The sequence below is a fragment of the Lissotriton vulgaris genome, chromosome 2_1 (genome assembly GCF_964263255.1).
Source record: "Lissotriton vulgaris chromosome 2_1, aLisVul1.2, whole genome shotgun sequence".
NCBI lineage: Eukaryota > Metazoa > Chordata > Amphibia > Caudata > Salamandridae > Lissotriton > Lissotriton vulgaris.
Genome location: NC_141687.1, coordinates 269,339,983 through 269,365,334, shown reverse-complemented (window position 1 = coordinate 269,365,334; position 25,352 = coordinate 269,339,983). Strand labels below are relative to the sequence as shown.

Sequence of the window (25,352 nt, the reverse complement as noted above, 5' to 3'; positions counted from 1 at the left end):
AATAATCTTGGCAACAGCAAATCGACGTGATACACAGGGGTTCGGTCTCAGTGGTTCAGACTATGGATATTGGCCTCAAAATTTGCGGAAGACAGGTCAGTCCTCGAAGGAGTTGCAGAACGACTACCTATGTTGCTGAGCCTCAGGATGCCTGTAGGACGACAGGAGCAGCAGACCTGTCAGCTTCATTGCGATGCCTGCAGATGCAGCGGTGTGACACCTTCACTCCAAGGGCGATTACTTCGAGTGTCCTTGATGCCCACAGGTCTGGTGAAGATCCTGGAAGAAGCCCAGACACAGACGATAAAGAAGACTTGCAGTACAACGAGACAAGGAGCAACAGGTGTCTTCCTTGGTTTAAGGGGAAGACCAAGTGTCCAAATGGTCGAAGAATGACGTGGCTTCAGTCTTGAGTCTTGTCGCACGACGAATCCGAGGACCCACTCACAGATAAGTCCTTAAGTACCGTAAGGGAAGAGTTGGAACAACTCAGGAGTCCCTCTCAGAGAAGGGAGTGGACAGAGGGGCATGTGACAAGAAAACTATTGTTCTACCCTCCCCTGCTCGAGCTTGGTTCAGCATCATGAGGGAAGAATCGTGTCTGTGGCCTGCTGTCTGCAGCAGCACTAGCTTGCGGTCAGGCCCTAAAAGGCTGTTATCGGGAGCTCTTAGGACTTGGGATCATACTTCCAACACTGGAATTGGTGTTTGGGTATGATTCCAAACTTGAGCGGGTTCGGTGTAGCCACTATATAGTTAGACATCCCGTAATGACTGATGTCCACTATATGTATTAAAATGGCTGACCACCCTTACAAATCCTGGATAATCGACTCCAGGCTTTGTAGGCGTGTCGCACCCTGCCCTCATGGCTAAAGAGCCTACTATAGGGGTGACATAGGTTTTAAGTGTAGTGAATTCAGACATAAGGAAACTTTTATCTGTCATGAGAGGTGCAAGCACCAACTCACACAGGCGGAAATGACAGGCCTGTATTCACAGTTTGAGTGGACTCCCGTGGATGGCAAAATACATGCTGCAGCCCATGGGAGACCCTTGGTGTACCTATGCCCTTGGTACCCTGTTATACTAGGGACTAACAAGGGTAGACCAGTAGCCAATTGTGGATGTAGTAGAGTACTTACCATGGTCATATTAGGGAGAAAGCACAGTGACTGGGGTCCTGATTAGCAGGATCCCAGTCAGACTAAGTTAAAAACACAGTGATTCCAGGCAGAAACTGGGGGTAACCATGCTAGAAGGAATACAGTTGAGAAAACAGGGAAGTAGCTAGAGCTATCGTAAAAGAAGGGGAGCTTACCTCCTCAGTATTGACACAGCAGGGTAAGCCTCCAGCACAGGTTTTCGCTAACTCAATCAATCAATCAATCGGTGGTTTATAGAGCACGCTACTCACCCGTGAGGGTCTCAAGGCACTGGGGGGGGGGGGGGGGGGGGAGGTGGGGAAGCTGTAGAGCCAGGTCTTGAGGTCCTTCCTGAACGTGTGGAGGGTTTGGGAGCGGCTGATGTTGACCAGAAGCTTGTTCCAGGTTTTGGCTGCGATGTAGGGGAAAGCTCTCCCGCCGGTTCTGTTTCTGCAGATGCAGGGAACCTCTGCCAGGGCAAGGTCAATGGAGCGGAGGTTCCACTTGGGTACGTGGAAACCTACTCGTCGTTGAGGTATTTGGGTCTGATGTTGTTGAGGGATTTGTAGGCGTGGGTGAGGAGCTTGAAGGTGACCCTCCTCTCGACGGGGAACCAGTGGAGGCTTAGTCGGTGCTGGGTCATGTGTTCGTGGCATGGTGTCCCTAGAACGAGCCTGGCTAACTGGCTGGAGGTACTGCACTAAGAAGGCTAGGCTAGTTCAAGTCTACAGCCTCCCATACTGACACCTAATCCAAAATTCTCGATATCCCTTTTGATGGCCTCGCTCTCTTTGGGAAGCATGTAGATGAGGAGTTGCAAAGTCTGAAAACTGACACTGTCACCGCAAATGCATTAAGACTTTTGCAGGATCGTAGATTTTGAATTTCTAACTTTCAAAATTTCAGAGTAGGATTTAATTAATATGGAGGTCAGGGACATTCATATTATCCTCAAAGCCAATCTGGATACAATCAAGGATGCCTCTTCAATCGGAGTCATAGAAAGTCTTGCAGCAAGTCTTCAGGAATGAAGATAGGTTCCACACAGGTATAAATCAATGAAAATCTGAAGAGAGTTTGACTCCTAGCTGTTATCCCATTCTCCATCTCGTTCTCAGAAGTTGTGGTTGAGAATTTACATTTTTGCTCCTGCATGTAAGAACATAGCATCAGACAAATGGGTACAATCCGGTCATTCTGCAGAGTTCATCCAGAGACCCCATTTTGTCCACCAGAAAAGGAAAATCTTCACTTTGTGCTTCAATTGGAGATTCTCGTGCTTATCTTCAAAGAAGCCATAGAAATGATCCCCAAATCACAAAGGAGCCAAAGGTTTTATTCCAGATTCTTCCTAATCAAGAAGACGACTGGTCAATGGAGACCAATACTAGATCTGAGGCAGCTAAACAAGTAAAGAAATAGTCATTTGGGATGATTACTTTACCAGAGGTCCTCCTAAAGATGCAGGAAGGTAATTTTATGGCCTCCCTGTACATTTGGGATGCATACTTCCACATACCCATTCATCGAAAACACAAAGTACCTTAATTTCTCAGTAGTTGGACATCACTACCAGTTCAAAGTGCTTCCTTTTGGACTCAGTTTCAGTTCAGTTTGTAAACTTTATTCGACAGTTTAAAAAAACGTCATAAAAGTACACAAGATAAAATCGTACAAATATCATAATGCAGGAACAGTACATATCATCATATGTTGTTTCGTGGACATACAAAGGTCAGTAGATGGGGAACACAGTAAAATAACTAAAAAACCATACTCTTCCTTAGAGCAACAGATTTCAGGATAAAAGTTGCAGTAAAAAAACACAAATCCGGGCTAGCAAGCGAAAATAACAGTTTCATGGCATTTGAAGTAGAGAACACAGAGTATTTTTTAAACAACGGTTTCAGGTAAACAATTCGTAGGGCTTTATAGAGGGGGCAAATTAACATGAAATGAAGGGTACTTTGTTTGGTCAGTCCATCACATGGACAAGCAGAAGTTGGATAATTTTTCATCTTTGGGAAGGCCACAAGATTGTGGGCAATACCAAGTCTAAGTCTGGATAGTACGAATTGGTGAGATTGTCTATAGATTATTTTAAGGTAGGTCGGCAAACCAAGACCCTCATTTACATAGGAAAAATAGAAAGCATGGGTTGAATAGTTACGTGTATCTGCTTTCCGTTTACCGAGTTTTACCCTCATGAATTCTTCTTTCAACCCCTTTTTGGATAAAGAAGTTGCAATCTCGGGATCTTTACGTACATCCAAATGTAAGAGTTCCTTAAAAGTAGTAGTCACATACTTTATCCATGGTATATTCGCAAATTTATCCAAAACCAAACTATCTTTGATAATGCACTTTGTGAAGCTTGTTTCATCCTTCAGCCAAATAGACCTCCAAACCAGGAGGGGTCTCAATTCAATTAGATCGGCTATATGGTCCAACCTTAGTTCCTCGTGGGCCAGATAGTTGGATGCCGTAGGGGGTAAACAAAGTAGCCGTTTCAGAAACAAATTTTCCAATATTTGCAAGTCTTTGTTAGACCCGTACCCCCATACCCCCGATCCATAGAGCGCTATAGATAAACATCGGTGTCTATAGATATTTAACATTGCAGGAATCCTGCGGCTGCCCAATTTATTGGCAAAGCGAAAGACACCTAAAGAAGCCTTCCCCATCCTGGCTTTTATGTTAGTGTGTTCAGGTGCCCATGAGCCCAGACTATTAAAAGTAATGCCCAGATAACAAAAATTATCTACAGCCTCAATTCTGTTATTTTTAAAATAGAAAGACTTATGGTAATTCGCCTTTTTGCCACAGACCATTGTAAATGTTTTGGTGTTATTAATTTTAAGTTTTTTACCCTGAATGAAGTCATAAAAACAATTCATTAGCCGCTGCAAGCCAATTGGAGTTCTGGATAATAAAACAGTGTCGTCCGCGTATAACAACACTGGAATTGGTAGGCCCCCTGCTTGTGGTGCATCAGCCTGGACCTGTTTTAATTCATGTTCCATGGAATTAATAAAAAGAGAGAAAAGCAGGGGGGCCAGTACGCACCCCTGCCTAATGCCTGATTTTACCTTAATCTTGCTCGTGCACTCTCCAGCTGGACCATATCGAATCTGTGTGGACAAATTGGAGTATAGCCTAGCTAGGAAATGGATAATAGCCGGGGGGGCCCCCATATCAAGAAGGGTTGTCCACAACAGGGAATGATTCACCAGATCGAAAGCACTAGAGAGGTCCGCAAAACAAAGAAATAGGGAACCGGATTTGGCCATAGTATATTTACCTATTAAAAGGTTAAGGTTAATACATTGGTCAATGGTCCCCAAGCCCTTTCTAAAGCCATATTGTGATTGTGCCAGGACATTATTATCAGACGCCCACTCCTCCAAGCGTAACAATAATACTCGGCTCATAATTTTAAGGGAGGAGTCTAGAAGGGAAATGGGGCGATAGTTTTTGGCCTCCCCTCTATCTCCCTTCTTGTATATCGGGATGATAATGGATTCACTCCAAGTTGCCGGGGTGGAAAGATCAGTGGCAGCATTGAAGACCTGGGTCAATAGGGGGCTCCAGAGGGCCAAATCGTGTTTGTATATATCTACCGGGACCCCGTCGGGTCCTGGGGCTTTCCCACCTTTACTAGATTTGATTGCCATGTCCACTTCTCGAATGGTGATTCCCAAAGACTGCGGACGCAGCTGGGGGTTCATATGGGTTTTATCAGAAGTCTCCTCAGGTGGGTCGAAGATTCCTGAAAAATATTTGACCCAGCTCTCCTCACTTACTAATGCGGTAAGTACTGGGAAATCATCATTCTGGAGGAATGGGGCATTAATAGTGCTCCAGAACAATTTACAGTCCCGTAGGGCTGCGGCACAATCCAAATTATCCCAGGCTTGTTCCCGGAGTTCGTTTTTCCTACGTTTGAGTTCTGTGTTATAAGTTGACCTTAGGGTTTTAATTATTTCCCTATCTCTAGGGAGATTTGACAGTGCTTGCTTAAGAGTTTTTAGCGCTGTGGTACAAGCGCGGTCAAACCAGCCAACCTTACCCCGTTTAGATGTATTCTTATTATTAGTAAAGATTCCATTAATTATAGTACCAAGATCCTCAAAGTCCGTTATAATGCCCGTAAGAGGGGCATTGACTTCCAGACAGCGAAGTATCTGTTTGGAGCCGCCTACCACGACTGTGCTATGTAGTTTTTCAGATTTTTCGGTACACCACTTTATCCTGGTTCCGTTAGGCCTACTTGGGACGATATTGTCGACAACCCTGCCTGTGGGCATAATTTTCAGGCCCCACATATGAATATACATAGTTAGGGCATTGTGGTCGCTCAAACAAAAATCCTTGGTAATTGGCACTGTACAAAATGGCACCAAAAGGGTTGAGATCAGCAAATGGTCAATGACCGACTCAGCGTCCCTCCCTCTAAATGTTGGAACGATATTGCCCATAATGTCGAGAGCTGGTTGGTGAATAACTAAATCAAATTTTAACAGAAGACCATTAAGGGCGGTCCCATATAGGGAGTGTTGAAAATGAGCTAGATTCTCCCCCGATTCCCCATCAAACCCACAAACTGGGGTTAGAGAGTGCGGGCATGTTCTAATGTTGAAGTCCCCTCCCCATATGATGTCATAAAATGGGTTGGGTTTGTTACAGATTTTATTTAAAAAGGCTTCCAGTTCATCCACAACCAGACTACTGTTAGAGTCAAATGTATTATTGTAGTGATTGATCAATAAGATGTTCCTGCCCTTTTTAGCTTTTAGTTCCAGAATTTGTGAATGTGTGCCCACAATTGCATATGTACCAACAGTTAACGGGAGATCAACTGATAACAGAACAAGCAGGCCCCCTTTTGCCCTCCCCATAACAGATTCCTGGGCAACACAATTGTATGAAACAAAGCCATCGACATAAATTTCTGTAGTGGACCATGTTTCCTGTAAACATAAAATATCAAACCCAAGAATTAGTTCCCTCCACCCTAAAGCTGAAGCTTTCTGACGCCAGCCAGCTATGTTCCAGCTCACCATAGAATACCCTTGATCACTAGGGGGAGATATCTCTTCTAGGGAAGAGATCATGGTACATCCTTTATCATCAATAACCTCAACGGGTGGTGAAAAGTTGGACTCGTTTGATTTATCATGAGTTGGGGGGGTCCAAACAGGTGTATTGCAGGTTATTTTATCTCTCATTGCTGGTAGGGTGAGATATTCCACAGTGACTCCGCTATCGGCAAGGTTAGTCTCGTTGGGTAGAGGGGGGACAGTAGTGTGGACATTGGATAGTCAGTCGACTCCTTCGAGCCCATCAAGACAACCATATCGATTATAATCCCAGAAGATGTTCTGCGGGGTCTGAAATGGGGGCAATCTGGTGTGACTTGGGCGAAAAGGCCTTCCCCTACGTTCGACCCTAGTCCACTCGTTGCTTCCATCATAGTACAAGGGGTTAGTCGGTGGTGGGAAGAAAAAGGAAACAGGGAGGGTCTGGATAGTGGAATCGGGTGACCTATTAACACCCGCACATATGTAAGATACTGTGCGTGGATCTCTAAAACTGACAGTGATACAATCTCCCTTGATAGATTTAGGGGTTTTACCGATCCATGGTACCCTCCGCACCATGATGACTTCATTGTGCAGATGTGCCGGCAAGGGGCGGTTCCAATTAAGCCATTTAATAACTTGATTTTTAAGGGAATTGAAAGTTTCAGTTTCACCCCTGGCTAATGGAGGTGCACCTGCCAGGATTACCATAAATCGGTTGGCCTCCGGTGGGAGGTTGGGCCGTCTCGTTCTTGGAGTTTTAGGATCTTCTGGTTGCGGCCCTTGGGTATCCAGAGACATAAGTGCGGGTGGAATATGCAAACCTTGAGGGGGGCCTTGAGTAGACTGTGGGGCAACTAGGCTAACCGAGCTAGAGGCTTGGGGAGCGGGTTGTGTGCTTACGGTCATAGAAACAGGAATTTGGGGCACAATAGCCGGAGGAATAATGTGGAGAGAGGGCAAACTAGGAGGAGGGCCAGAACTATTAGGCTTAGTGGAATTAGCTAGAAGTATAGCAGTTGATTTCTCTATATTAGACATTCTGAAATCAAGCCTATCTAGTTTGGCCTCTAGAGGAAAAATAAACGATTTAAGTAAGATTGCTAATTTATCCATAGACATATCATTACTGGGTGAGCTCCCTTCCCCGTTGGAATTCAGCAATAAGGGTGCTCCGTCTGTTCTGGCTGTTCTAGCTATTTTAGGTGTCCTCCCAGTAGTTTTTCCCTTGCAGTTATATTGTCTCTTCCGTTTCTTGGTGGCCCCTTCATTCCCCCCCTGAGTTGTAGGGATAGTAGAATTCCCATCATTAGCAGCGGCAGAGGATACATTTGCACATTCAGATATATGACTAGAATCAGCAATGGTGATGGAGGGGTTAGATATAACAGTAGAATCTATGCTTAGCGGGGGGGCTGAGTCTGGAAGCGGAAATAGGGCATCCGACAGAGGCAAGCAGTCAGAAGGTCTTTCAGGAGTTCTGGCATTAGCTAAAGGGCCCATACTCGAGCGTTTAAGAGACATTAGCTCCTTGGACAGTCGTTTCTCCAGAGTGATAATTTCTTTGTCAATAATGGTGTTAGCCCTAGTAAGAAACTTCTCCATACCTCCAGCGGCAGATTGAGATCCTCCTGCCAGCGAAGATTTGCTCCTCGTTTCCCGGCCAACCATGGTCCACAAACGGTCAGGCAGCAGGAAGAGTTAGGGGGGTAGCCCGGTCCGGTCACTGCCGGTCACGAACGGGCCCGCTCTTGGCCCGGTCTTCGCCCCGGCCTTTGCCCCGCGCGCGTCCCGCGTGCGCGGTCCAGACACAGCTTATCTAGGGGCAGGGCTGGTGGGGGGGGCGGGAAGAGGACCAGCTGCGGCCGATGAGCGCCGCTCAGCAGGCTGGTCCTCGCAGTCCCGCCTCAAGCCTCACTGCGGGGATCCGGTGTCAGAGTGGCCGCGTTGGTGCTCCAATGCACTGTCAGGGACCCGGTGGCAAAGTTCAACAAGTGTCTACGCCTACGAGCGGCTCCCGCGAAGCGGGGGCCGCGAGGCGTGGTGTGGCGCAGCGGCCGGCAAACAGGAAGGAAAAGAAGAACCGCTTCTGTGCTCCCAGCAACTCGGGAAGAACCGCTTCTGTGCTCCCTGCTACTCGGGAGAGAACCCAGGCAGCTTCCACTCCAGCAGGGTTTTATCAGGTGGAGGGGCGGGAAGAGGACCAGCTGCGGCCGATGAGCGCCGCTCAGCAGGCTGGTCCTCGCAGTCCCGCCTCAAGCCTCACTGCGGGGATCCGGTGTCAGAGTGGCCGCGTTGGTGCTCCAATGCACTGTCAGGGACCCGGTGGCAAAGTTCAACAAGTGTCTACGCCTACGAGCGGCACCCGCGAAGCGGGGGCCGCGAGGCGTGGTGTGGCGCAGCGGCCGGCAAACAGGAAGGAAAAGAAGAACCGCTTCTGTGCTCCCAGCAACTCGGGAAGAACCGCTTCTGTGCTCCCTGCTACTCGGGAGAGAATCCTTTTGGACTCAAATCAGTGTCTTGAATATTTCCCAAATGTCTCTCCGCAGTTGCCTCCTTTGTCAGTCGATCACCACCAGGTTTTTTCATACCTGCACAAATGACTTGCTAAAGCACCATGCAGGGAAGGCGCAAAGACTTCTACGAATGTCTGCAGCAGTCTCTTCTAGAGATTGGTCCTCACTATGAACAGAGTAAAATCATAGCTGGGACCTCAGACAAAAATCACATTTCTACGAGCGAGAACACCCATGGAAATTGTTTGTTCATTGGCTGAAAGGGTGAGAAAAATGCAGACAGTGGAAAAGACTTGCTGCAAAACAGTCAGTCACAGTGAGATAATACTAGTCCCTGTTGGGCCTGGTAGCATCATGTATAGGCCTCATTCCATTTTGCAGGCTTTATACAAGACCTTTCCAGCAAGTACTGTATTTACAGTGGAAAAAGATAAGACTCATGGAAAGATACGGTCCGTGTCACAAGGCGCTTGAAGCTACCTTTAATGTGGTGGGCGATCCCAGCAAACCTAAATGCAGGACTTTTTTTCTGCCGATAATAGAATGGATAATACGCTTTACGGATGCATCCATGAGCGGATGGGGAGCTCACCTGCAAGAACTTTCTACTAGGAGCCTCTGGTCAGTTTCTACTAGTCGCCTCTGGTCAGTTGCAGAGAAGAGGCTCCACATCAATGTGTTGGAACTGTGTGCCGTACGCCTATGTCTACAAGTGTTCCTCCCCAGATTGGCAGGTCAAGAACTCCTAGTCAGAACAAACAGCAGAACATCTTTGTTCTAAGTAGTCAAGCAAGAAGGCACACAGTCCAACCCCTGTGGAACTTGACCATTTCTCACAGGATAGACATCGCTATGGAACATCTGCCAGGCTGCCAGAATGATCAAGAGGATGTACACAGTTGGAAAATGTTAGATTGCCATGAGTGGGAATTAGTACACAAACAGGTAGATTACATTTTTAATATGTTGGGTCACCCCAAAATTGATTTTTTTGCCACTCTGAACAATAAGAAATGCCCATGCTTGCAAGCAGGTTTTGGCATCCATGGACGATGGACTATGTTGTTTCGATTAAGTGGTCCAAGATATTTGTCTACACCTTTCCTTCCTTTCCTCTGATCCCCAGGGTGCTGAAGAAGGTGAATATAGACCATTGGACTCTAATCCTCATTGCTCTGGTGTAACCTCGCCAATATTGGTATAGCGAGCTACTCAGTTATCAGCTCGTCCAGCCATTCCTCTGAATGCGCATCCCAGGATACTTTACAGACATGGAGAGATTCTTCCTTATTTATTACATTAGCCAAGAGAGGACTCAAATATTCTTCAGTCGCAATCTCAAGATTTTGAAGAACTGATATTTTGTCTACTCTGTTTTCCTAAAGCATAATTAAACAGTTTATAAAAGGGATCTTCAGAGCATTTCCACCTCTTTGACAGCCCCCAGTTCCAAGGAAACTTAATACCGTCATCAGTCAGCTGATATTACATCGTTTTGAGCTTATACATAAAGACTACACACTTATCTCTTGGAAAAACAGTACTCATCCTAGCTTCACAACACACCAGGAGAGTGGGAGAGATTGAAGCATTTACCATCACGGAACCTTTTCAACAGTTCATGGAAGATAGGCTAATTATCAGAACCAATCCTAAATTGATTCCAAAGATTCCAACTGACTCATCTAAATTAGTCTGTCATTCGTTGGTCTTTCTTTCCAAACCCATTTTCAACAGCTGAAAGATAGTTACATTCTTTACATTTGCGTAGATGTCTCAAATTCTATGTAGAGAAGACAAAGGACATACGCATATCAAACTAGCTGTTTGTGTTGTTTAGTCAAATACGAAAAGGTCGAGCCCTGTCCAAACAGGGGATGTCTCGTTGGCTCTCCACATGTATCGCTTTCTATCATGGTAAAGCCAAATGTCATCTCCCTGAAAAAGCGCGGGTACATTCTACCCGGGGCATGACTTCAACTGTGGCACTCTATGTTGAGGTGTCCTCCAAGGACATCTGCCATTCAACCACCTGGAGGAGCAGGCATACGTTCACAAAGCGCTACTGCCTAGACATGGACGCAGCAGTTGATGCAGCAGTGAGAGAAGCAGCTCTGAGAAACCAGTTTCATTAAAGGTGAGCATCCTTCCCGCTTTGTTGCATTTTATAATATATACTGCTTGCTATTGTGATTGAAGAATGTGAATATATAAAAGTTCCAGTACTAGAGAAGAAATAAGTTACTTACCTGTAACTCTAGTTGTCAAACTTAGTTATGTTTTAAATATTCACATGTGACCTTCCCTCCTCCCCGGTCAGAGGCTCTTCATATTTAATCTCACACTTCTGCTTTTAAATCTGAACTACAGAGGCCTATAGGGGGAGTAGGATAGCTAAAAACCCCACTTCACTGGCTCACGTTTGGGTTCTTTCAAATGAGATTGATATACTACTAAAAATATTACGTTTAAGTCCTACAGCCTTTTTACACTATATACTGTATATTTTTACACTGTTTATTGCTAAGTTATTGTTCCGGGGATTTCCACTCCTACTATGTAAAATGATTCAAGCATGTGAATATATAAAAGATATCAGTGTTGGTGAACTTGAGTTCCAGCTAATTTCTTCAATTGCCCCAGAGCCACCTTTACCATTTTACAAAGCTCTACTGAAGTGGTGATAGCTGCCTTGGAAAAGCCTTTTTCGGCCCCATTAGTCCACAGTCATGGATGAGACTAAATCCAGGTGTCTTCCCAACGGCACATCCTGACTGGATGACTTGACTCCATGGGGACAAAGTTTCCTTTTCTGAACAGTCTGACTTTTGACTCAGTTATGCCACCTGCCTTCTAGATCATTACATTTCTGCATGGTGTGAAGCGGCAGAGCTGGCTATTAGCCTCCCTGAACACATGAAAATAGCTTTACTACAGCATGCACAATGAGGCTGACCTCTGCTGCAAAGGCATATCAACTAACACTACTGCCGCCTTAGTGGATTTCATGGTTTTTCCATAGGCCGATCTCCTGGCAACAGCAACCCTTGCAGACAGCCCATATCTGAACTTTCTCTTCCTACCATTTTGCTGGGAGTGGGGATTAAAGGGACTAGAACAAGAGCACCAGCTCCACTCTGTTTCTTTCAGTGAATTTGCCACCTCTGAGCAGGTTTGATTTGGCCTCCTTTCAGCTTCAACATCAGAATGGGGTTGGGGAGTGTCTCTCATTTGCTGCTTAGTTGACAATCCTAAGAAGCACAGATGCCACAGACCCAATCTGAACTTGAGACCCTTTGATTTCTTTCTGCATTAAAACACATTAAAAAAGCTGTACCCTAGTCTGCAATTAGATGTGCAATACTGGATAGTGTCCCTGGATGTCAAGGACATGTCATTCCATCTACTATGCTTACCTATTCACAGGTATTGCCTCTGCTTCACAAAGTGTCCCTGTACTACCAATTTTCTACCCCTTGGCCTCACTGCGGCACGCAAGTCTTTACCAAAGTGCTGAATGTGATGGCAACTTAATTCAGTAGGTCAGGAGTCCCAAGTATGTCTGTACTTGGGCAACTGAATGGTCACTGCTGGGTATCTGGTTCTGGCCAGGCCTTGGACACATTCTTGAATGCATTCTAACTTTTCTTCATCTCCTGGGATTATACGTCTCTTAACAGACGCTCCATTTATATCCGCTTTGAGGTGGACTTTCATTTACTCAGTCCTGAATAGGACCTGTACGAAGACTTTTCCTCTGCTTCAGAGGATCTAGGACATTTAGGATACAATCCAGATGTTTCAAGGATCCGATTCCTTGTGAATTGGTCACAAGGGCAGCTCTATGCATGCACTCCCATTCACCTACATTTCTAAGTTCAACAGAACCTATGAGATGATGGTGCTTTGTAAATGCTTATTTGCTTTGGGGAGGAGGGTTTTGGTACGTTTATCTTTTGGAAAGAAGCATTCTAACTCTTATATGCTCCCTCGCAGCCCCTGCCCAGATAGATATACTTTGCCTGCAGGATAGTTGGATCCTCCACCCCAGTCCTCAAACTCTTCATCTTCCATCACTAAAGGAGTTTGAGCTTTGCAAGTTAGAGGTCTTCACTTTACCGCTAACGCTAGTGGATATCATCTGAAATGCTCAGATACTACTAATTAAGTCTTTCTATATATGTCACTGGAACACATTTGTTTCTTGGTGCCAAGCTGCAGGCAACTCTTTTGAGGCTCACCTGTCTGAAATCCTGTACTTAAGCTTTCCCTGGCTCAGCAGGGTTTGGCAGTCTCTGCCATAGAAAGCTATTTGTCTGCTTTTTCTCCATTTATGTCTTCCTGATCAGACTTCGTTCTTCAAGTCACCTCTAGTGTCATGCATTTGGTGTACATTTCCTCCCAAGCCTTGTATTGTCCTGCAGTGAGATATACACTTAGGGCTGGCTATTCTTGTGGCAGTACTGTTTGAACAAGTTCATAGTTTTTCTATTCACCTTCAAATCATCAAGAATGTAATTATAGTGATAAGCACTTTGGCCCGCATGAGCCTTGAGTTGCAGGCCCAGTTAGTCTTGCATATGTTTATTGTATGCTATCCAAACAAGCTGGTCTTCTGCACTTGTCCATTCTTTCTGACTAAAGTGGTGTCCACTTTCCACATGGGCCTCCCTATCACCAATCCTTATTTCTTACCCATTCCCCATTCCTCATCCTTCTAAGAAAGATGAACGGTGGCAAAGGCTGGACCTTGTGTGAGTTGTTGCCCATTGTGTTGATCGGAAGAGGTCACAACAGGTGGATGATCAGATTTTTTGGGGGTTTTGCTAGATCCAAAAAAAGCGAGTAATGAGCAAGCTTACATTCACACATTGGACACTCTTTGTATTAGTATTAAGAATAGTTATGCCTTGGCTAAGAAAGACCCTCGGCTCACATTCATGCTCATTTTATGATGGCCATGGAAGTTTCTCCTCTCACCTCGGGCACCCTGGTGACTGATACATGCAGGCTGGCCACTTGGTCTTTTCTACATACCTTTGACAAACATCAGCTCAGGCATGGAGTAATGAATACTTTGCACTGGCCATGTGCATCAGCTCTACTCAGTCCCACCTCCCAGTGAGTACTAGCTTGAAACTTAATTTTAAGAGGAAAAATCTGCCGAAAGAAGTATTCATCAGAAGAAAAAGTTACTTACCGTCTGTAACACTCTTTCTGGTAAATACTATATGTTGTTGCCGATTTTTCACCACCCTCCCTGTCTTAGTGAGTGAGGTTCTTAATACGGTTCCAAGGTAGAGACTGATTATTTACATTGTAGTATGGTCTACTGTGTTTAAGCTCGCCTCCACAGGTTTCATTTGGGTGCCTATAAAGTACAAGGAATAGATGCGAGTGTGTATGGAAGCACCCACATATGGTGCTGAGGAGCCACTGCTTGAGAAAATGTTCTAGTATTTATACTGGTGCCAGGCGATAGTCTTAATATAAGGCAACTGGTGGAAGGTATAGTGTTCATCTCAAACACGTTTTTCGAAGGTACGTACCTTTTTCTTTGAATGGGTGTTGTGCCTGGAAAAAAATGCTTATAAATTATTACAATCAAAGGTAAACTCAACATAATTCATAAAATGAATGTAAACGGGTTGCAAGAGGAAAATATATCATGCATTGGGAAAATAAAATATACAAATACATGGATCTGAACAATAAATAATCCTGTATCTGCTGAGAAAAAGTGAACTTGACTGAGCACAGAAACCTAAATGTTTTATAAAAAAGAAACCAGCATGCTAGAGCAAAAATGGATTTCTAAACTGACTCTGATTCACAGGAAGCTATTTAATTGCTGCCCAGTCCACCGAGATGTAGTCAAACGTTGCAGACAAGCTTTTCTTGCCTCACAATTTTGGATCCACTCAATTTCCTAAGTGCAGATTCAGAGATGAATAAGTAAACACTGTCACCGTAATTAATGCGCAAGAGCAGAGAGGTGCCAATGAGTTGATGTGTGCTGTAACTGAGAAGCCCTCATCAAGATTTCCAGCTTTCAAAAGTCTACTAGCAGAGAAAGCCAAAGAGTGTACTGCTCTACAGTATCTGTCGAGAGTCAGAAGTGTTGTTATCATTTAATTTCTTGAAATGTGTGCTTGTCTACTATGGCATAGCCATGTGGACTCTTGTTTATGATCTAGCATTAGGTGCAAAACGGTTGAGCATAGTGGGTGCATTGGTACGCTCTCTGCAACTGGGTGGAACACATATTGTATTATGGTCGACCACATTTTTTTAATGAAAATATGGGCTACCATTTTTCTCTGGAATAACCATTCGCTTCCCACTTTAAACGTGAGAACGGTATTCCCAGAGTAGGGCACTAAACTAGAATTCTGTTTGATCTTTGACATTGGAGAAAAGAAACTACTCCGGGGATAGGCACAGCTGTGTGAAGACTTCCATGTTATTGAAGATTGCACTTATTATCTCACGTCTGCGGTGTACGTTTGCTTTCCTGCAGATATTTACATGACACTCCCTTAAGATCTGCTGGTTACATATGAATAACGTGACTTTCTTCTTGATGCAGGCAATGTGCCTTCTCCAAATGCTCCCTTGAAGCGAGTGTTGGCATACACCGGCTGCTTTAGTCGCATGCAGACTGTTAAAGTTATTCACGAGTACCTGTCCCAGAGGCTACGGATAAAAGAAGAAGACATGCGACTCTGGTTGTATAATAGTGAGGTAACTTCATTTTTGACGTATCCCTTTAGTGTATCAAATAATAGCTGTTCATTGCTGGATTCTATCCTCTGGGAATTCATTCATATTTGTGATATCTGTCTTTGTGTAATTAAGATGTCTGGATGCAACTCCTTAAAACATATTTTTTCTTAAATGTTGTATGTGAAGACGAAACAATGCGTTATCGAAAGAGAAAAACGTAAAATTCAAGAACATCGAGTTTTCTTTTCTGTCTACACTCTGTGATCCCGCTTTAACCGCCTTCACACAAAATCTTAACCATGATTCCGTTTCTCTGCCTCCTCTGCTGCCCTATGTCAAAGGCCCTGTCCTCATCTCTTTGCCGCAGAAGCGTTTACCTGCATTTCCCCAGGTTTCTCCCCCGCTCTTTTCTGCTGTGGAAATGAAAACAGTTGTCACACCTCTTTATGACGCTTTTTGCCCGGCTTACACGTGGAAAAAGACATTTTAGTATTATTCTAGTCTTGTAATCCATTCATATTTTGAGTAAGACATGTTTGTTGGTTCTCACTATAGGAATCCTAGTCTTAGCCAGTATGTACGTTTGGCTTCAGGCTTCAGGCAGTATCTGGGTTCAACAACAGTCAGGGGGCACGGATGTGAAAGTGGGGGTGCTCTCGCTTAGGGGGTAGCTTTGAGAAGTCCAAGTAGCTGCTTGGACACATGGGGCCCGATGTAGGAACCTTAATACCGGTCGGAAACGGCCGATTTCGGCCGTTTCCGACCGGTATTAGGCTTTTGAGATGTAGGGGACGTTTTATTTAAGAATCGGTAATTTTACCGATTCGGTAAATTTACCGATTCAGTAAAATACCGAATCGGTATTTTTACCGAATCGGTAAATTCCACATGTAGGTGGCACTGAAAACAGTGCCACATGCCTTTAGGAGTCGGTATTTTACCACCCAATCCAATTGGGTGGTAACATACCGAATCCAGGTGTGTGTGCACATCTGTGCATGCACACCTGTGCCATGTGACACACAGACATGCCCTCAGGGCATGTATGTGTGCCACATGGCACACATGCCTGTAATTGGGGTGCCAGAGGGTGTCAAAGTGACACCCCCTGCACCCTTGCAAAATTCGGTATTTACCGATTTGGTAAATACCGATTCGGTAATGCCCATTGATTCCTATGGGCTTCAATCCCCATAGGAATCAATGATCATTACCGATTCGGTATTTACCGAATCGGTATTTACCGATTCCTTCCGATTCGGTAATTAATTACCTAAATCTGCCCTCCTCTTTTTTACCACTTCTTAAATACCGATTCGGTATTTAAGAAGTGGTAAAAAAGATTTACCTACATCGGGCCCTTAGGGCCAGATGTAGGTCGCCCAATACCGGTCGGTAACGGCCGAAATTACCGAATTTCGGCCGTTACCGACCGGTATTTGGCATTTGGAATGTAGGTGGCATGATTGTAGGATTCGGTATTTTACCGAATCGGTAACTTAAGGAATCCGTAAATTACCGAATTCTTAACATAACGATTCGGTAAATTACCGAATCTTTAATGTAGGAAGCACTCAAGTGAGTGCTTATCACATTTAAGGATTCATTATTTACCACCAACTACAAGTTGGTGGTAAATACCGAAAACCGTTAAAAAAGCAATTTTGTGCTTTTTTAACAGTGCCATGTGGCAGACATACATGCCCTTAGGGCACAGGTACTCGTAGTACAGCCCGCGGGCCGGCACCGGCCCGGCAAGCCTTCCGTGGCGGCCCGCGGACCATGAGACATCGTACCCGTGTTTTTAAAGAGTGTCTGCAAACACTCTGCTACTCTATGGGGGCTGGACGATTCATTCCAGCGAGGCCAGAGTGGAGCTGCAGGGGCGCTAAGAGGAGGTTAAATACAGCAAAGCCCCATTCACATTCAAATGGTCTTTTTAAAGACCTGTAAAGTGCTCCGGTGGGGCTGTGTGACTGTGCGCATTGGGGAAGCAGGCTGGGGAAGCTGTCTCAGCCCGGTGACACACCGGCAGGGTGGGGTGACAGAGGGAGGTAGAGGGACAGAGACAGAGGGAGGGAGGGAAGACAGAGACAGAGCGAGAGGGAGGGAATGGGAGACCGAGAAATGGAGACAGAGAAAGGTAGACAGACAGAGGGAGGAGGGCGACAGAGGGAGGGCGACGGAGTGAGGAAGACGGAGTGAGGGAGACGGAGTGAGGGAGACGGAGTGAGGGAGACGGAGTGAGGGAGACGGAGTGAGGGAAGGGAGTGAGGGAAGGGGAGGGAGGGAAGGGAGTTGAGGGAGGGGTGAGGGAGGAAGTGAGGGAGTTAGGGAAGGGGAGTGAGGGAAGAGAGTGAGTAAAGGTGAGGGAAGGGAGTGAGGGAAGGTGAGGGAGGGGGTAGGAGGGAGGGAAGAGGAGTGAGGGAGGGAAGGGGAGTGAGGGAGGGAAGGGGAGGGAGGGAAGGGGAGGGAGGGAAGGGGAGTGAGGGAAGGGGAGTGAGGGAAGGGGAGTGAGGGAAGGGGAGTGAGGGAAGGGGAGTGAGGGAATGGAAGTGAGGGAAGGGAGTAAGGGGAGGGAGGGAGGGGGTGAGGAAAGGGGAGGGAGGGAAGGGGAGATAGGGAAGGGGAGGGAGGGAGTGAGGGAAGGGGAGGGAGGGAGTGAGGGAAGGGGAGGGAGGGAGTGAGGGAAGGGGAGGGAGGGAGTGAAGGAAGGGGAGTGAGGGAAGGGGAGTGAGGGAAGGGGAGATAGGGAAGGGGAGGGAGGGAGTGAGGGAAGGGGAGTGAGGGAGGGAGAGAGGTAATAGGGGGAAGGGGAGTGTGAGGAAGGGAAGGGGATTGAGGGTGAGGGAGGGAAGGGAGAGGGAGGGGTGAGGGAGGAAGTGAGGGAGTTAGGGAAGGGGAGTGAGGGAAGGGAGTGAGGGAAGGGGAGGGAGGGAAGGGAGTGAGGGAGGGGTGAGGGAGGAAGTGAGGGAGTTAGGGAAGGGGAGTGAGGGAAGGGGAGTGAGGGAAGAGAGTGAGGAAAGGTGAGGGAAGGGAGTGAGGGAAGATGAGGGAGGGGGTAAGAGTGAGGGAAGAGGAGTGAGGGAGGGAAGAGGAGTGAGGGAGGGAAGAGGAGTGAGGGAGGGAAGAGGAGTGAGGGAGGGAAGGGGAGGGAGGGAAGGGGAGTGAGGGAAGGGGAGTGAGTGAGGGAAGGGGAGTGAGGGAAGGGGAGTGAGGGAAGAGGAGTGAGGGAAGAGGAGTGAGGGAAGAGGAGTGAGGGAAGGGGAGTGAGGGAAGGGGAGTGAGGGAAGGGGAGTGAGGGAAGGGGAGTGAGGGAAGGGGAGTGAGGGAAGGTGAGTGAGGGAAGGGAGTAAGGGGAGGGAGGGAGGGGGTGAGGAAAGGGGAGGGAGGGAAGGGGAGATAGGGAAGGGGAGGGAGGGGGTGAGGGAAGGGGAGGGAGGGAGTGAAGGAAGGGGAGGGAGGGAGTGAAGGAAGGGGAGGGAGGGAGGGAGTGAAGGAAGGGGAGGGAGGGAGGGGAGTGAGGGAGTGAGGGAAGGGGAGTGAGGGAAGAGGAGTGAGGGAAGGGGAGTGAGGGAAGGGGAGTGAGGGAAGGGGAGTGAGGGAAGGGGAGTGAGGGAAGGGGAGTGAGGGAATGGAAGTGAGGGAAGGGAGTGAGGGGTGAGGAAAGGGGAGGGAGGGAAGGGGAGATAGGAAAGGGGAGGGAGGGAGGGAGTGAAGGAAGGGGAGTGAGGGAAGGGGAGTGAGGGAAGGGGAGTGAGGGAAGGGGAGATAGGGAAGGGGGAGGGAGGGAGGGAGTGGGGGAAGGAGTGGGGTAATAGGGGGAAGGGGAGTGTGAGGAAGGGAAGGGGATTGAGGGGGAGGGAAGGGAGAGGGAGGGAGAAGGAAGGAGAGGGGAAGAGGGAGTGAGACAGTCAGAATGAGGGAGAGAGAGAGGGGGTGAGAGGGAGTGAGACAGAGGGAGACCAGGGAGGGAGAGAGGGAGATAGAGGGATGGAGGCAGAGAGAGCGATAGAGGGAGGGAGAAAGCGAGAGAGAGAGAAAGGTGTATGCCGGGTCTGGTAGCTCAGTGGCGAAGGCGTCTGCTGCAGGGACCTGTGTTCAACCTCATGGTCACAGTTTTTTTTGTTGCTCTAGCCCAGCCCCCTCCCCCCTGACCCCGCCCCCACCGGTGCGGCCCTCGGACACAAACCACACTGTAAATGTGGCCCCTGAGAGAAAGTTTGTGAGTACCCATGCCTTAGGGCATGTATGTTTGCCACATGTGCACCCATGCACTATTCAGGGGTGCAACAGGGTGTCAATGTGACACCATGCTTCCCTTGTATGTCTACCCCTATTACCGTACCGAATCGGTAATTCTCCTTAACCTCTTGGCTGCTAGGCGTTTTCCCGCTGTGTGCTGGAAAATGCCATTTTAGTGGCACTATGACGAGCTCAGCTCGTCATCAGCACACGACACCCGTGGGTGATGACGAGCTGAGCTCGTCATCAGCATCGAAAGGGTTAATTCCTATGGGCCTCCAGGCCTATAGGAATGAATGGGGAATACCAAATCGGTAAATACCGAATTTTACCGATTCAGTAAAATTTACCGAATCATTAGCTACATACCATTTACCGATTCTAAAATACCGAATCGGTAAAATTCGGTATTTTAGAACCGGTAAATGATATTTACCTACATCTGGCCCATAGCTCCTTAATGCTTATTAATTGGAGCATTATTACAGGCCTTCAAATGATTTTTGGTGGGTCTCAGTATCCGAGGTAGATTTGAGTATAAGCAATTCCTTAAAGTTGTGGTATTGACTGAATAGGTTTCATTTCTCACTCTGGTAGTTGAGGCTGAAGTGAAGTACAATTGATCATTGGAAAAGCTCATGTTGAAGATGAACCGTCCAATAGCTGTTGTTTATTTACTGCTGATATGTTGACAAAGATTACAGCCTGAGAAGATCTATAGCTTGAGAGTGATGCTTCTTGAGTTGCTGTAACTCTCTTGTAGTGTTAGAGAGGAATGGCTTAATATGTTATAGCTTGCAATTGATGCTGACTGTGGTGTAGAGTTAGGCAGTAAAGATCCAATTGACTTAACCATGAGTCCGTAATGAAATTAGTAGTCCAAAAATATTAGACAAGGTGCTATGGGTGAGCCAACAAATGTTCTCAAACCGGGTCTCTAACGTGAGCACTGGATACCCACGAACACTACTGCAATATCACTCCGAGCGCCTCGGGAGGGAATGCTTTAACATTTTTCAGTGCCTTTGACAGCATCCCATTAATCCATTCTACTGTCTAATAGTGGGGGTTTGATTACTGTGTATATGCAGATTGTATTTGATGGATTTTAGCTGTGGTGGGCAAAGCGACCGTTCCGTAGCTGCAGATAAACACTGGATCATGGACTGATATTAAAGGTGAATAAAAGAGTAAGTGAGGCACTTGTCCATAATTGTGCTGACACATTAATTCTAGGTGAAGAATTTGTTCGAGGTGAAGAAATAGTTTTAGGTGGAGGTGTACTTACTGTGGCCTCTAGTGCAATTGGGTTGTCAAAGCTCCAAAGTCAGTGAACTAAAGTGAATCTTATTTCATCTTCCAGAATTATCTCACGCTTCTTGATGATGAAGATCATATGCTGGAATATCTCAAAATCCAAGATGAGCAGCACTTGGTGATTGAAGGTATGTACCATTCATATATGTACCTACATTTGAATCTTTACCCATCGGCCTTTATTATCATTGTGCTGTTGAAACAAGATACCTAAGCTAGCCTAAGAGGCATGAAACGTCTTCTACAGTAAAATCACGTATATTACTGTTTGATTCCAGTACCAGATTACATGTATATTATTATTATTTGTAATATGCTCTCCACGTTACCACACAATGTATAAGAAAGAAGTACATTTTAAGTTGGAAAGTGTGTTTTAATTTTGTCACTTTTGTGGAGGAAAAGATGCAGACATTTGGAGTCAAACGTCTTTTTTGAGAAGCAATCAATGGGGGAGGATAAGGTAGGATGAAGGTGTGACTTTTCATTTTACATCAAAAGGCATTGTACACCCTAAATTACTTTACAAAGACCCAATGCAGGTGTTTGATAATCAGTGATCGTTCCTTATTCATACTGATGGAGAGATGCAAGGCGAAATATATTGCTTTGAAATGTATGCTCTTATAAAGCCTGGATCTTATGTGTATAATGAAAATCCTTTTCTGTAAAGGTTATTTTTTTTAAGTTTCGAAACTAATATAAGTACCTTTTTATGTCTTTAGTTCGGAACAAAGATATGAGCTGGCCAGAAGAAATGTCATTTATTGCAAACAGCAGCAAAATAGACCGACACAAAGGTAAAACCAGAGCTATAACATAGATTTTTTTAAATGGTGCATTTGTAGGGCTAAGATAATCTTTATTAATTGTTTTTTTGAAATGATCGAGGGTGTTTCTTCTAAAGTTAATTTAACATGTTTTTTTTCGATAAAATATTTTTAAAAAATTACTTTTCATTGTATTTTTGTTTTAAGTTTGTACTTCTACATAGAACAAGTATGACCGAGCACCCAAAGTTGTAAAAGAACATATGTAAGGTTTCAAAATTGGTTACCCATCTCATAACTGTTGCAGCACAACAATTTAGAAATTCACTTTAATTTATTATTATTTTTTTTTTAAATTTTTAAAACCTTTATTTTCAAATAGTGCACACTAGTATTCAGCCTTACATCCCGGAGGCTAGGCAGCAACTCAAAAAGCAATATATCAGAGTGCAAGAAGCAAGGTACCAGAACGGGTGAAGGTTATGATTTTTCATTTTTTATATTTTGTAAGAAAAAGGAACAAGTACAGAAAGAGGCGCCAAAACTAGCGCTAAGAGAGAAGGCAATTAACCCATTCTGCAGTGAGGCCTAATCGAGGAGTCAGCTAGGCACAATGATAGCAATTAGATTCAAAACAATATGGATACAGGGAACCACGGGGGAAGGAAACACAGGATAATAGTGATAGAGAATCGTCAGTTGGAGTTATAGGCTATGGGGTCAAGTGTTCTTCCAATGGAGCGGATTCCGGTGGTATGCAGATGTCACCCCTATACTCGTTCCAAGCCCCCCACAACTTCTGCCATTTTTTGGGTTTACCCCTGGCCACATACACAGTCTTTTCTCGGAACATACACCAATCCATGTTGGCCTTCCACTGTACCACTTTCGGGGCTGTTGTCGCTCCCCACATTTGTGCATTGTCCCGCTTTGCGACCATATTCCCAAGGGTTACCCACTGGTTTGAGCAGTGTTGTAGTCTGTTGGACTTCAGATATTTAGGAGGCATCTCCGGGCCTCCGCGTGTACTTCTACCCCGGTCACCTCACTCATGATCGTTTGCACCCGCCTCCAGTAGGAAGCTATCACACTGCACTCCCAGATAATATGCATGAAGGTGGCGAGAGCACCACAGCCACGCCGACAGAGGCCGTCAACCGAATGTCCCATATGTATTAATCTGGGGCTCTGTGCAGGATCTTCAGTTGTACCAATCGAAGACGGGCAGGGATAGCGACCTCCTATGGGGATGACACAGCACATTGCTAATCCTCGTCGTCGATCTCTATCCCGTCCCGTACCCATTGATCTCTCACCCCCAGAAGAAGATCCGTGCGAACATTAATCAGTTTTTTATACGTCAAAGAAATAGCACTGTCCGGCATGTGGCCGTCCAGTACCCGGTCTTCCAAGGGTGAACTTTCGGGAAGTGCCTCGCCCTCCGGCAAGGCGGAAAAGAGTGCATGTCGCAGCTGAGCGTACCGAAAATATTCTGTTCCACCCAGCTGGAACTCCGTCTGTAGTTGGGCGAAAGATTTCACCTCCCCTCGCAACATCATGTCCTCCGCTCTGGAGATCCCGATCATGTCCCACTTATCAAACCCCTTAGTGTGCCACAGTTTACCCAAAATCTCGGAGTCGTAAAGGGGAGTTGCCATTGTAAGCTTGTCTTTCCACCCCTGTGCCTTTGTGATCGTTCTCCAGATGTGCACAGCAGTTTTCGTTGGCTCAGACATCCGCCTATCAAGAGATCTCGTATACAGCGCCCTATGATATTTCTCGCCATCCAGGAGCCACCGATCCATGGCGTACCCTGGACTGTCCACCGGGCCGTATAGACCGTGATTAATGGCCGCCAACTGAGAGGCCCAATAGTATCTCCGCACGTCGGGTAATGCTATGCCACCATCATACCACGGGAGTGTGAGCTTCGTGATAGCAATGCGTGGCCGGCCATCCCATAGCAAGGCACGTTGCAAGCTCTCGATTTCCCCAAAATATCTGGCCGGGACCGGGTCTTGAGTATTCTGCAGGGCATACAGGAATCTGGGCAGGGACATCATCTTAAATAACGCCGCGCGCCCAGGCAGGGAGAGAGGAAGTTTACGCCACCCCTCTACATCACGTCGGAGACGAACAAGAGGGGGAAGCAAATTGTTCTCATAGCGTGCCTTGGGGTCAGTGGAGATATAGATCCCCAGATATTTGAATCCCTGTCTCGCCACCTGAATGCCACAGTCCCTCGTAAGACGAGGTGTCCCCCCTCTCAGAACGTATAAATGCGACTTCGACCAATTAATTACCAGGCCAGAGTACTGACCAAAGAGTCGAAGCACGTCACATGCCACGATGAGAGATTTGCAAGGGGAGGTAAGATACAAAAGGATGTCATCTGCATATAATGACACTCGGTCCTCGAATCCAGGGGACCAGCGAATACCATGTATGTCAGGGTGGGTACGTATCAAGGCTGCCAATGGTTCAAGAGCCAGTGCGAACAAAAGGGGCGACAGAGGACATCCCTGCCTAGTGCTCCTCTGAAGAGCAAAGGACGCGGAAAATCGACCATTGACCGTCACCTTAGCCAGCGGGCTGGCATACAGAAAATTAACCCACCCTACAAATTCCGGACCGAAGCCGAGCTTCGCCAACACTGCCCACAGGTAGTTCCATTCAAGGGAGTCAAATGGCATCGTGGCATCCAACGACGCCAGAACAGCTGGCTCCTTGAGTGTATGGGTCCGAAGGTTAAGGGCAGTGTTGCGGTGTGGAATAAAGGCCGACTGATCCGGGTGCACTAAGTCGCCGATTGCGCCAATCAAACGATTGGCCAGCAGTTTGGCAAGAATCTTAGGCTCTGCATTCAACAGAGAAATGGGACGATACGATCGTCACAAATCTCTTGGTTTCCCTTCCTTATGGATAACCACAATGGTGGCCAGCCTCTGGTCGTGGGGAAGCATGCCCGTCTCTCGCGCCTCCAGGAACATGTTCCGCAGGGGCGGAGAAACGACATCTGGCTTGATTTTATACAGTTCCACTGGATTACCATTGGGGCCGGGCGCCTTACCAGATCTGAGGGATCGAATGGCAAGGGCTATCTCGTCCGCAGTGATGTCCCTGTCCAGGTCGTCGCGTTCCGCCTCCGACAGGCACGGGAGATCTATGTCCGCCAAAAGTGCACAGGAGTCGGTCTCAGACCGGTCCGAGACCGAAGTGTAAATGCCCTGAAAGTAGTCCGAGTACGACTCAGCTATTGCCCACGGATCAGTGACAAGCAGGCCATCGTCCCCCAACACCTCCGGGACTACACGGCCAACTCTCTCCTTCTTGTCAAGCCAAGCTAGGAGCTTGCCCGCCTTGTCTCCGACATCATAAATTCTACCCTGTTGTTCTCTACCCATGACGATGGCAGCATCGGAAGCAATATCGCGATATTCTGATTGCTTAAGCGAAAGGGTGTGGAGCAACTCAGGCGTCGGGCCCGCTTCCAATTGGGAGTCCTGCTCCATAATCTCTGCTTCGATACGCACCATGTCGGCATCTCTGTGC

General features: G+C 46.6%; 1 protein-coding gene across 2 annotated transcripts in view; it reads left to right on the top strand.

Moving 5' to 3' along the window:
* USP32 (ubiquitin specific peptidase 32) overlaps positions 1-25,352 on the top strand; it is a 1,504,025-nt gene that overhangs the window by 954,016 nt on the left and 524,657 nt on the right. For both annotated transcript variants that reach the window (XM_086954917.1, XM_086954918.1), the window contains exons 17-19: positions 15,332-15,486; positions 21,077-21,158; positions 21,756-21,830. In XM_086954917.1, coding sequence (XP_086811043.1) covers positions 15,332-15,486; positions 21,077-21,158; positions 21,756-21,830 — 312 coding nt within the window. The remainder of the gene's footprint in view (positions 1-15,331; positions 15,487-21,076; positions 21,159-21,755; positions 21,831-25,352) is intronic.